The 13,854-nt window shown below is 46.5% G+C and overlaps 1 protein-coding gene across 3 annotated transcripts in view; it reads left to right on the top strand.

The window, feature by feature from the left end:
• MORC3 (MORC family CW-type zinc finger 3) overlaps positions 1-13,854 on the top strand; it is a 64,622-nt gene continuing 50,768 nt past the window's right edge. For 2 of the 3 annotated variants that reach the window (XM_069945412.1, XM_069945411.1), the window contains exons 1-3: positions 1-85; positions 4,382-4,454; positions 13,445-13,577. In XM_069945412.1, coding sequence (XP_069801513.1) covers positions 47-85; positions 4,382-4,454; positions 13,445-13,577 — 245 coding nt within the window. In that variant the 5' untranslated portion in view covers positions 1-46. Of the gene's footprint in view, positions 86-4,381; positions 4,455-9,812; positions 9,953-13,444; positions 13,578-13,854 lie in introns of those variants that run through there. The other variant, XM_069945413.1, reaches the window with a different exon arrangement.

The following is a 13,854-nucleotide window of genomic DNA, read 5'->3' as shown; positions in this document are numbered from 1 at the left end:
GTGGGGAGTGCTCAGCTGTTTCTCGTTTTTTTTTTTTTCCCCAAAGATGGCGGCAGAGGCAACGGAGGGGATCCGTCTGAGTGCGGTGAGAGAGGGGTTAACGGGGCGGCCGCGGTACAGGGAGGGATGGGGGCGCACTGAGGCCGGACACAGCCGGGCTGCCCGGGACTGAGCGCGGCTCCAGCTCTGTGGTGAAGGGGCTGATAACGCTGGGTGCGCGCTCCGTGATGTGCTGGAGGGAACTCGGGCTCTGTGACTATGGTTCCGCAGGGACTGAGGAGGCTGAGGCTGCTGGGGGCGGCTGTTCCTGATTCAGGCTTATCTCTATGAATTGTGCTAATGGCTGGGGCCCCTGGTTGGAAATGTGTTTCCAGATGCCGGTTCCGTCAGGGCTGTGCGGGGTCCCCGGGGCCGGTTCCGTCAGGGCTGTGCGGGGTCCCCGGGGCCGGTTCCGTCAGGGCTGTGCGGGGTCCCCGGTGCCGGTTCCGTCAGGGCTGTGCGGGGTCCCCGGGGCCGGTTCCGTCAGGGCTGTGCGGGGTCCCCGGGGCCGGTTCCGTCAGGGCTGTGCGGGGTCCCCGGGGCCGGTTCCGTCAGGGCTGTGCGGGGTCCCCGGGGCCGGTTCCGTCAGGGCTGTGCGGGGTCCCCGGGGCCGGTTCCGTCAGGGCTGTGCGGGGTCCCCGGGGCCGGTTCCGTCAGGGCTGTGCGGGGTCCCCGGGGCCGGTTCCGTCAGGGCTGTGCGGGGTCCCCGGGGCCGGTTCCGTCAGGGCTGTGCGGGGTCCCCGGGGCCGGTTCCGTCAGGGCTGTGCGGGGTCCCCGGGGCCGGTTCCGTCAGGGCTGTGCGGGGTCCCCGGGGCCGGTTCCGTCAGGGCTGTGCGGGGTCCCCGGGGCCGGTTCCGTCAGGGCTGTGCGGGGTCCCCGGGGCCGGTTCCGTCAGGGCTGTGCGGGGTCCCCGGGGCCGGTTCCGTCAGGGCTGTGCGGGGTCCCCGGGGCCGGTTCCGTCAGGGCTGTGCGGGGTCCCCGGGGCCGGTTCCGTCAGGGCTGTGCGGGGTCCCCGGGGCCGGTTCCGCTAGCATTCTAGCTTTACAAGAAAGCTGTAGTGTTGTAGATAAAGACTGCCAGGGACTTGTTTACATCATCTGCCTCAGAAGAAAGGGGGAAGGAGGAGGAGACTAAGAAAACATCTCAGACACAATTTTTTGTTTTCAGCCGAAAGCAGCAGTTCAGAACTGGGAAAAGGAGACAGACTAGATAGTACGTAGGGAATGAATTGTTAGTCTCAGCAATATGAGACGTTATATTTGAGTGGAATACCCCTTTAAGGCTTTTACTGAGTAATGTTGTAGTTCGAGACAGCGTAATGTAGTTATATACAAATATCGCTTTTTACGTGTTCAAGGACAAGGATAAACAGCCTCTCTGAGTATCGGAATCTTTGGTCAAATAATAGACTTTTGTGCTTTTTTTTTTCCAGATATTACAGACACAGTTGAAACAGTAGTAGATAAGAGTAATCACTTTGATACTTTGCACAATGTTAAACAAGTATATCTCTAGCTGTAGGAGTACTGGTACAGTCTCTGTAGACAGTATACTTTTTAGACCTTGGTGTGAGTTGAATTGAAGTGACTTTAGAATTCGTGTAGCTGTACTGAAGCGGTTTAGGAAACTGTGGAGTGTATATGGGATCCTGTCAAGGCATACTTTGGCACTGAGCTTGGGGGTCTTTAGATAAGACTTACCTACACCCACAGGTATGGACTTCCGCCTAATGTGGGCACAGAGTGAAACAAATCCAGCGATGTAGGCCCCACTTTGTGGGTAAAGCTAGCCATCGGGATTACCCTTAGGACCTAACGTGTTTGGAGTAGAGGCTTGGCTTATGCACTTAGCATTTAGTCCTGGCATCCAATGCCCCTCTTGTGGTGCTCTAGCTAGACGTAGCTAGCATCTCAGAAGTAAAAAGCAAGTATATTCCTGCACAAGGGTCCTGGCCGCCTGGCCAGGCCCAGGAAAGTCTCTCAACAGACTCTGTTGTGTTGTCTTATACACACTCTGACTTGAACTGACTACAGACCACCTAAATCAGTCCCAATCCTAATATAAATAACTTAGGCCTTTGGGGCCTAAGTAGAAGGACAAAATAACCCTCTGTGATAGGGCAGTAGCTCCTGCGGTAGCTAGCTCAGGGATTAGTCAAAGTGTAGTGCAAGTATATAGTGGCTTATACAATCAATAGAGGAAATCCGTCAGCCGTGCAAATAAGACAGTAGTAAACGGTGGTGGGAGCAGCATCACACGTACTTCAGTCTCTGAGTCCACAACACATGGTACCGTCCTATACCTGCTGCTAGAAAAGCAGTGACCCCTGCTCTGGGACACTGCAGTTCTATCAGTGCTGGGTGAAGTCGATGGTACTGGTTCTATGAGTAGTGTCTGAGATCCCTGGTTCTGATGATGGAGTCTGGGTAGATTTGGTAGTGAGGGATAAGCTGTATCTTTAACTGGTTTCAGTTTCGTTTCCCTGTTGTGACGTCTCGCACGTCTGAGTCACAGAGGAGAGGCTGGTTTCGGGTTTTAGTTTACTATTTGTTTGTTTCTATATCAGTGATGTTTTATTTTCCGGCGTCATAAAGGATCCTTTATACACATAAGGGTGTATATATATATATATATATATATATATATATATATATATATATATATATATATATTGTATATGTATATTGTATATGTATGTTCTCTCCTTACAGGCCGGTGCAGAAATACAGGCATGTGCATCAGCCGATCAATATATACAGCGCCTTAACCATTTGTTTGCCTGATTCTCTGCATTATTCTCATAGTGGGAATCTATCACTATCCTGTGAACAGGGCAGGGGTTGTAAAACTCACGCTTCAGCCCTAGCTTTAGCTTCAGCTGTCCAGGCATGATGATGATGATGAGAATTGTAGTTTTGCAAGAGCTAAGGGCCGCTAGTGACATTGCTGGGAACTACTTTGGGTTGTGTTAAAGGGGTTATTTAGCGCTACAAAAACATGGCCACTTTTCCCCCTACTGTTGTCTCCAGTTCAGGTGTGGTTTGCAATTAAGCTCCATTTACTTCATTGGAACTGAGTTTCAAAACCCCACCCAAACTGGAGACAACAGTAGGGGGAAAGTGGCCATGTTTTTGTAGCGCTGGATAACCCCTTTAACCTCTTCAGGACCCTAGACCACTATAGGAAGTAATGTAACTGTTCAGAAGCTGACATTACTCGCTGTTCACTATTCTTCCGCCACCCTAGCTCAGCAGGGGAAACAGCGATGTGTATAGTGATGTAATAGTGTATATGATGGGAAAATGTCTTTATTGAGCTAGTCGTAACCGGTTCATTCTATGACCTCTTAACCCTACAGGTTATCCTCTTCCACAACCATACAGTGTAAAACAGCACACTGAACACAACCCCCACAGCTCAGACTAAGATAAACACAGCAGTGATACAGCCAGTGTGGTGCACAGTACAGCTCCTATCTGACATCTATGGAATCTAGGATAAAGCCCTGAGCAGAACCCTTATCTGGCTGCAGCAGCCATAGGTGCCCAGGATAGTGAACACAGCCGTCTCTGTATCTGATAGATATCATGGATGCAGCAGAGCCCATGGTGCTACACTGTTCCCATAATTCCTATTTATGGAGACAACAGAAACAACCCATGAAATATCTACTGCAACCAGACCAGGGCCCTCATTCTTGATGTAGTTGCAGCAACCTATCCTGTGGACATTACATAGGATGTGAATAACCCTTTACCTAGAATTCTAGCAGATCTCATTAGACCCATTGTGATACGTGGATTCCTCTGGAGTCCAGTGCAAATGTGTACAGAGCCCAAGCTTTACTGTTGGGGAATAACAATGCTCCTGTTTACATTCAGGGCGAATTCATACACAGCAGAAATACACAGACTGGCTACAATTGTGTTACTTCTCAGCTGAGAGCAGGACTAGCTATGTACAATGTATCAGTCTGGAGTCCAGGTTGTAGAGCTCACAGAGCATTGTCTACACTGGATACAATTGTATTACTTCTCAGCTAAGGGCAGGACTGGCTATGTACAATGTATCAGTCTAGAGTCCAATTACTAATGGTAAGGCACCCACCTGCAGATGTGTTTTAGTATATATGTGCACAGTATTTCCCTTCTGCCGTATTGTGGTACTGTCACCAGCTATAATGGTACTGCACTATAGATCCAGGCAAAGAATGGCATCTATAACACAGAATACCAGGTCTACCACTTGGGATCGATCGGGAGGTTGAGCGTCTGTCATTGGCTTTTGGATCATGTAACCTGTAGTGTTTTTTTGCTGATGTTATTGTCTCTTTGTGTTCCAGTTGTGCCCCAAGTTTCTGCACACCAATTCCACCAGTCATACGTGGCCTTTCAGTGCGATTGCAGAGCTTATAGGTAAGTGTGTGTGTGTTAAAGTTGTTTATTCTCTCTTTACACCAATGTAGTCGCTAGTTCACCAAGGTTTCTGTATATTTCATATCAACAGTAGAGAAGTTGTCCGACTCTTCCCAGGCAGATGATGGTAGGGGAGAGAAGGATTGGGCATGTTGAGATCTACCTTTGTTAAAGTTTATTAGAAGCTCGCTGAGCTGATTGCAATCACACTGTGGGGATTCTGATCAGACAGTGACAGAAGGGCAGCGACTCGTTAAGCGGCACATTTAGGGGTTAATGGCAGGCGGCAGGTGAGGACCCGGAGCCTATTAGCTCCTGAGCTTGCTACATAGAGCCCCTGCACATTATGACGTACCAGCACGTCATGATGCTAGAATTTACATGTTTTCATAACGTGCTGCTATGTCATTTTGCAGCAAGGTGTTAAAGCATATCTGTCTCAGGGTTTTAGGTGGTTAAACTAAGGGGAATGGTTGAATAGGGCTTCTCGGTCTGATCTCATGCATACCTTGCTTTTACAGATTGAGCCTTCCAGTGCCTAGCTGTCTTATTATGGAAATGATTTCCGAGGGATTTTCCCTATGGATGCACGCTATGCAAATCGCAATGCCTGCCTGCCTGCAGTGCCCCTGTTGTCACTTTTATCCACATCCAGCTGTAGAGTGACATCCACCAGGCTTTACTTTCAGCTGTGTCTCCTGAGATGAAATACCACACCGGTGCTCTGCAAACCATGCGTAGTGCATGCTCTGTTCTCTGGGCTTCTCTCAGCTGCCTCTAGAGTCTTGTCTGAGCTTTCAAAACCCCAAGCACAGACCAGTCATTGAGGCTGCTGGGAGAAGCTCAGCTCTCAGTAGGTGAAGATATAAGTAAAGCCGAGTGGATGTCTGTCAAGCAGCTGGAAGCTGATAGAAGTGGACGCACGGATGTTGCAGGCAAGCAGTGGTATCATTTTTAGCAGGCAAACTGGCTTGGCTTGCATGCACACAGCCCACACACAGTCTGTCTGTGCCCCCCTCTCTCTTCTGCACATGGTACATTCCACTTTCTGTATATTGTCCTGATTTACCTGTTTCTAGAGACAGTTTTTCCCCAACAACAGACTGCAAACCACAGATAGCAGCAAAGGTGGAAATCTAGTGGCCAAGACTTTAGAGCTGTTGGGGTAAGACGTCCTTAAAGGGAACCAATCACTGGAAAAACGCATATAGAGCTTTTGAAATGTGCTGTTAGAGCACACAGCACACTTGTCACACGTGTTTCCATAGCCTCCGTGCCTCCCCCGTGTAAGCCGCAAAGTAACTTTATAAAACTGGCGCCCTGTATGCTAATTACCTGAGGTAGTCACTTGGGCGGTGTTCGGCTAGCAGGTAGTCACGGTCCCCTGGGCGTTCTTCCGCTGTAATCACGCCCCTCTGGGCGTGATTCAAATGGCAGAGTGGCTGTGGCGTCACTCGGGAGCGCGCCGTGCCCAACGTCGGTGCGCTTACGTACTGATGCCGGACGCCGCCGCACATGCGCAGTGCAGCCGCTTCCATTCCGGTTGCACTGCGCCTGTGCAGAATAGCCTCGAACTCCGGCTAACAGGCTATTCTGCACAGGCGCAGTACCGCCGGAATGGAAGCGGCTGCACTGCGCATGTGCGGCGGCGTCCGGCATCAGAAAGTCACAGCTACTCGGCCATTTGAATCACGCCCAGAGGGGCGTGATTACAGCGGAAGAACGCCCAGGGGACAGTGACTACCTGCTAGCCACACACCGCCCAAGTGACTACCTCAGGTAATTAGCATACAGGGCGCCAGTTTTATAAAGTTACTTTGCGGCTTACACGGGGAAGGCACGGAGGCTATGGAAACACGTGTGACAAGTGTGCTGTGTGCTCTAACAGCACATTTCTAAAGCTCTATATGCTTTTTTCCGGTGATTGGTTCCCTTTAAGTAAATAAATACTATATTAGTAAATAATATATACAGAGAGACAATATATCTAGGTCACAATTTATTTCCTAAGCGAACATGCAACCCCCTCTCCGTTTGTATGCACAATATAGGTATAGTTTTGAAATGGAAAACTACTCTAAAAATATTTGGTAAAAAAAAATGGAGTTCTTAGCAAATGAGTGCACCAATTCGCCATGTTAAGGTGAACCTGAGAGAGATGGTCCTCTGTTGTTTTTGTCTGTATTTTAGCCACAACAGTGTGCACCAGCATAGTGTGACCAGTCGTTGAGCTTTAATAAAAGGGCCCTATTACAGGAGTTGAGCTTTAACCCTTTAAGGACATGGCCCATTTTCGTTTTTACGTTTTCGGTTTTTCCTCCTTGTGTTTAAAAGGTCATAGCACTTGCATTTTTCCACCTAGAAACCCACATGACCCCTTATTTTTTGCGTCACTAATTGTACTTTGCAATTACAGGCTGAATTTTTGCATAAAGTACACTGCGAAACCAGAAAAAAATTCAAAGTGTGGTGAAATTGAAAAAAAAAAAACGCATTTCTTTTATTTGGGGGAAATGTGTTTTTACGCCATTCGCCCTGGGGTAAAACTGACTTGTTATGCATGTTCCTCAAGTTGTTACGATTAAAACGATATATAACATGTATAACTTATATTGTATCTGATGGCCTGTAAAAAATTCAAACCGTTGTTAACCAATATACGTTCCTTAAAATCGCTCCATTCCCAGGCTTATAGCGCTTTTATCCTTTGGTCTATGGGGCTGTGCGAGGTGTCATTTTTTGCGCCATGATGTGATCTTTCTATCGGTACCTTGATTGCCCATATACGTCTTTTTGATCGCTTTTTATTACATTTTTTCTGGATTTGATGCGACCAAAAATGCGCAATTTTGCACTTTGGGATTTTTTGGCGCTGACGCCGTTTACCGTACGAGATCAGGAATGTGATTAATTAATAGTTCGGGCGATTACGCACGCGGCGATACCAAACATGTTTATTTATTTATTTATTTGTTTACTTTTATTTAAAACCTGGGAAAAGGGGGGTGATTCAGACTTTTTATTAGGGGAGGGGGCTTTTTACTATTAACAACACTTTATATTTTTTTTTTTTACACATATACTAGAAGCCCCCCTGGGGGACTTCTAGTATATACACTGTGATCTCTCATTGAGATCTCTGCAGCATAGATATGCTGCAGAGATCCATGAGATCGGCACTCGTTTGCTTTCGGCTGCTGCAGCCGAAAACGAACGAGTGCCGAGCCGAGGACGGCGCCATCTTGGACGCGTCCCCGGCATCAGTAACGGAGATCGCTCCTCCGGGACAAGGTCCCGGAGGAGCGATCTCCCCCACTAGACACCAGGGAAACGTTTGCCTCCGGTAATCGGAGGCAGCTGTCAACTTTGACAGCTGCCTCCGATTAGCTAATTAGCGGGCACGGCGATCAGACCGTGCCCGCTAATAGCAGCGGTCCCGGGCTACTCGCGGCACCCGGGATCGCGGCACTTCAAAGCGGGGCCGCCGCGCGGCCCCGCTTTGAAGTGCAAGTGCGGACATATGACGTACCGGTACGTCATATGTCCTTAAGAGGTTAAAGGACAACTCCAATGAAAAACTTTTTCCCAGTAATTGAAGCACATTACAAAGTTATATAACTGTGTAATGTGCTTCAATCACCTATTTGCCTCCCTTCCCTGTCTTTTTCCCCCTCCACCCCCCACCAGGAAGTGTCCTAACTCACACAGACCTAATGACTGTCCTCACATCACCAGGCAGCTCCTTCTTGTGACTGAGTCATCAGCAGGAGGGCTGCTCTAGCTCCTGTTACACCAGCCTCCCCCTCCCCTGCCTTGTCAGGTGACTCAGCTTGCTCCAATCCCATTGGCTGAGCAACTGCAAGTCATGTCACTTGCTTATTTTCTCCTTTACAGACTCCAAGCACATAGACAGCCTCCCCCCCCCCCCTCCCCTCATACTCTCTCCTGCTGCCGAGTGAACTCAGTGAGTGAAAGAGTCCTGTGCCTCCTTGACAGACCCCATCTTATCTCTCCTGCTACCCTGACCTCATTAAGGACGGCCAGCTTGCAGATGTCACTTTGCTATGTACACTACATTGCAAAGTGAAAGTATGTGTGTGCAGCTTCAGTGCAGGGGCTGACAACCTGTGTGATTATACAGCAGCCTGATGGAAGAAAGAGAGAGGGGGTCATGTTAAGTGTATGATGGGAGTTGAAGTGAATGGAGGGGCAGGCACTTGCAACATCACAGCAGCCAAAGTGCATCATGGGAAGCTGAAACCAGGAAGTAAGGAAGAAATGAACACCAAGACTAGAGATCAGGCGGTATGCAGACGGTGGGAAATTAAAACAGTAACAGCTCAGGAGGGATGAGAAGTATATAAACTATGTTTCTGATTGTTTTTTGTTTTTTTTTTCTTCTTGGCACCGGAGTTGTCCTTTAATATAAGGGACCTATTACATGGAACGATTATTATGCGAAAAAGCGTTATATCGTTCGAATTTAAACGATAATCGTTCTGTGTAATTGCAGGCAACAATCGTTGATTTAGATCTGAACCTAAAATTATCGCTAATCATTCGCTGTAATTCCACATTCGTTCGCTCAAGCTCCGCAGTTGTTCCTTAATAATTTAGTGTAATTGCACATTGTTTAGCTGGGATCAGATGGAGTAAATGATCATAGTAACGATGGCAGTAATGATCGTAAATAACGACCATCATTCTGTGTAATGTGATGAACGATTTTAGGTTAACAATAAATCCGTTTGCTATTGTTTATCGTTATTAAAAATCGTTCTGTGTAATAGGACCCTAAGTCTGTGGAGCTGGAATCCTATAATCAGTGTGGTTGGGTGGGCAGGCAGGGAGTGAGGCGCGATGTCTCTCGCTTTTTCTCACTAATAATTCATCGTCACAGGTCTCAGGAAAAGGATATAGGAGATCTGAATGGGTTACAAGAATTGGGATTGTTCATCTTTGGAATAAAGATACCATAGAAGTAATATGTGTTTCTACTACAAAGATATGGAACATTTTATCAACTTCAACATGTGACGTACTGATAAAACACAGTGTGAACCTAGCTATAGACAAAACCAGAGGCTAGAGTCTGCTGGCTGTGACCTAGAGATAACAGGGTTTTCTTTGGCACAGCCTAGCACAATTCCTCTGCCCCGGTGACTGGTTGCTTTTACAGTGCGGGTCTAAAGTCTCCATGTCACGTAAATTTTTTTTAAAAAAATTTTTACGTCTCAATAGTTATTGGTCAAGGTTTTGTTTTCCAACCCCATCAATCATTAGATATAGCATGGAGAAGCGTGCAGCTAGGCACTTTACTTCCTTTAGACCTCTGGTTGGGGCTGCGGTATCCAGGGGAAGAAAAAAAACAAAGAAGTTAGTTTGTATATGGGGAAGCCGCTTCCAGTATGGGAGTAGGTCTGCAGTGTCTCAGCCAGGTGAGGACACATCCCCAATCTGAAGTGGATTTCTAATGGATGTGACACCGCCTATGTAAGGTATATAGACGTTAAAGGTTCTCGCTGTATATAATAAACATATTCGTAGGCACCCATTCCCTAACAGAGGTCTGAGATTGTGCTTAGGACCTTCACTGGACAATTTATCTTGGTGAACGTTTTTGCCCAATAGAAAAGTAATGATTATATAGAGATGTCCCGTGAAAGAGCGTATACTGTGCAATATACGTTAGCATATGTCATGAAATGCTCCCAATGTTCACATTTAACATGCAAAGCAAATGACATGTAGGAATGGATGTACCATATGTAAGGTTGTTGGTGTTAAAGCAGTATTTCCATCTTAACTTTTTGCATGTACATTTATAAAACTTGTCCCCTCCTACAGATATGCTGCTTTTTCCCTCCCATTGTTGACAGCTTGTTGTCTAGGTTACCGGCCACTGCTGTGCTTTAAAAGCAGTGGTCTGGATGATAAATGGCTGTGTGTATGTATGTATATAATATGCATATGAGCAGAGATGAGTCCGACGTCCATAGGAAATCACTGCTCCACTTTTCTTTGCTCATTTGCATATTGCATAGTGTGCAGATGAGCGGGTGATGGGACCAGCAGGATGGGGTAAGTATGGGGGCTGTATCCAGGGGTAGAATGGGTTTGGGGGGGTCGTCCAGGGCCTACAGGTTCCCCTCAATCTATACACTCACCGGCCACTTTATTAGGTACACCATGCTACTAACGGGTTGGACCCCCTTTTGCCTTCAGAACTGCCTCAATTCTTCGTGGCATAGATACAACAAGGTGCTGGAAGCATTCCTCAGAGATTTTGGTCCATATTGACATGATGGCATCACACAGTTGCCGCAGATTTGTCGGCTGCACATCCATGATGCGAATCTCCCGTTCCACCACATCCCAAAGATGCTCTATTGGATTGAGATCTGGTGACTGTGGAGGCCATTGGAGTACAGTGAACTCATTGTCATGTTCAAGAAACCAGTCTGAGATGATTCTAGCTTTATGACATTATCCTGCTGAAAGTAGCCATCAGATGTTGGGTACATTGTGGTCATAAAGGGATGGACATGTTAAGCAACAATACTCAGGTAGGCTGTGGCGTTGCAACGATGCTCAATTGGTACCAAGGGGCCCAAAGAGTGCCAAGAAAATATTCCCCACACCATGACACCACCACCACCAGCCTGAACCGTTGATACAAGGCAGGATGGATCCATGCTTTCATGTTGTTGATGCCAAATTCTGACCCTACCATCCGAATGTCGCAGCAGAAATTGAGACTCATCAGACCAGGCAACGTTTTTTCCAATCTTCTACTGTCCAATTTCGATGAGCTTGTGCAAATTGTAGCCTCAGTTTCCTGTTCTTAGCTGAAAGGAGTGGCACCCGGTGTGGTCTTCTGCTGCTGTAGCCCATCTGCCTCAAAGTTGGACGTACTGTGCGTTCAGAGATGTTCTTCTGCCTACCTTGGTTGTAACGGTTGGCTATTTGAGTCACTGTTGCCTATCAGCTCGAACCAGTCTGCCCATTCTCCTCTGACCTCTGGCATCAACAAGGCATTTCCGCCCACAGAACTGCCGCTCACTGGATGTTTTTTCTTTTTCGGACCATTCTCTGTAAACCCTAGAGATGGTTGTGCGTGAAAATCCCAGTAGATCAGAAGTTTCTGAAATACTCAGACCAGCCCTTCTGGCACCAACAACCATGCCACGTTCAAAGGCCCTCAAATCACCTTTCTTCCCCATACTGATGCTCGGTTTGAACTGCAGGAGATTGTCTTGACCATGTCTACATGCCTAAATGCACTAAGTTGCCTCCATGTGATTGGCTGATTAGAAATAAAGTGGTAACGTGCAGTTGGACAGGTGTACCTAATAAAGTGGCCGGTGAGTGTATATCGAGAGAGAGAGATATGGGACTACCCCTTTAGGTATAGCAACTACATGGGGACAGTAAATTTTGACAACCTAATGCTGTTATCATACTTGGCCATATGGAGATCCAAGCCCTTGTACAGTAATGGGTCTGTGTACCTGACCTCAGTGCATGTTACATGTGACTGTAACCTGCTTGAAATTGTGAATTGTGTTTTTGTTTCTTTTTAAGCAATGTTGCGCAATGTCAAGTTTAAAAAAGCACAAATATTTTGGTTGGTCCAGTAGGAAAGTGATTTGCTGTTGCATGACTGATGTTGTCCCCGTAGCCCTATACTAGAAGTGACCAAGCTCCACAGGATGTCACATGGCTTATATAGAGCGTGGGATAGAAACCTGATCCCCAGCATATATCAAACCTCTCAGTCTTTATAAAGAACTACTTCAGATCTGCTTCTTATTAGACTTAGAACAATTGTAAATCTTTTCCCTCTATTTAGCCCAAAATAATCAATCACTGCTGAATGAATATGTTTAGGTGGAACTTTTTCTCCCCCATGTTTAAACACAATTACAGTAATTCCCATCGTGTCTCCACAGAAGAGAAGGTGGGGGACTGCCTTTTGGAGTTATTTTGCAGGTGCTCTTGATGTTTTTCTGCTGTACAACATCTGTTCTGGCGATACGGTGCCAGAAACCCAGCAACAGCAAAACAGGCCCTGAAATCCATAATGCACTGCAGTTATTGCAAGTGGTGAGCCCTCCTGGTGGGCAAATTACACAGGTTACCACAGTACAGGCACAAGGAGGTAGTTTCAGAACATTTTTATTTCACATGTACAATCTTCTCCTTTTTTTTTTTTTTTTTTCTTCAGCTGGTTACGTAAAGCCAAGGACTTACTTGCCTTGGTAACCTGGAGCTGCCCAGCAGGCGTCCCACACGTGTCCTATAAAAGAGAACAGAGCACATGCACAATACTTGCTGGGCATCGGGCAATACAGAAGCGTCTCACTATCCATGTTATGTGACGACTTTGTGGTCTTAGGCTATGTTCATACAATATACTTTTTAGTAAAAGAACAGCCATTGTTTTCCATTAAAACAGCAGCTGTTCATTTCATACTGCAATGATATGCGTTGAAGTCAATGCAACAACTTGGCTGTCGTTGTTCCATTGTTGCGTTAACTTCAGTTCATATCATTGCAGTATGAAAAGAACAGCCTTTGTTTTAATGGAAAACAATGACCATTCGTTTCATAAAAAAGGATGTTGTGTGAACATGGCCCTAAAGGGAACCTGTCCCTAAAGGGAACCTGTCATTTTAACACCTCATGAACCACAAGTCACCAAGTTGGTCTCCGGCAGCTTTTGCCTCATTTCCTGATCTTGACTGATAGATTTCTAGCTATACTCAAACGAGGAGAGATAATCGATCAAGCCTGCATGGATGGGGAGAAGACATGACTTGTGGTTTGGGAAACATGACTAGTCCCCTTTATCTTGCTTTTCTCCTGGTGACCGTTCCCTGTAGAGGAGGATATAACCTGCATAGCAGCATAGCCGTGACTAAGCCTTTAATGGTCGTTATTACAATGCTACAATTATAATGTTGCGTGTTTTGTATTATGTATTTCAGATAATGCCTATGACCCTGACGTCAACGCCAAGCAAATATGGATCGATCAAACAGTTGTAAACAATCACACGTGCTTAATATTCACAGACAATGGGAATGGGATGAATTTAGACAAATTGCACAAGATGCTGAGGTAAGCTGGCTAACTAATGGGGAGATGCCTGCTTAACCCCTTCAGGACCGGACTAATTTATTTTATTTTTTTTGCGCTTTTGTTTTTTCCTCCTCCATGTTTAAAAGGCCATAGCGCTTAGATTTTTTCACCTACAGACCCACATGAGCCCTTATTTTTTGCGCCACTAATTGTACTTTGCAATGGCAGGCTTAATGTTTGCATAAAATACACTGCAAAAGCAGAAATTTTTTTTAATTTGGAGAGCATTTGTATTCACGCCGTTTGCCCTAGGGGT

This window comes from Dendropsophus ebraccatus, chromosome 11 (assembly GCF_027789765.1).
Source record: "Dendropsophus ebraccatus isolate aDenEbr1 chromosome 11, aDenEbr1.pat, whole genome shotgun sequence".
NCBI lineage: Eukaryota > Metazoa > Chordata > Amphibia > Anura > Hylidae > Dendropsophus > Dendropsophus ebraccatus.
This window is presented reverse-complemented; position numbering and strand designations above follow the sequence as displayed.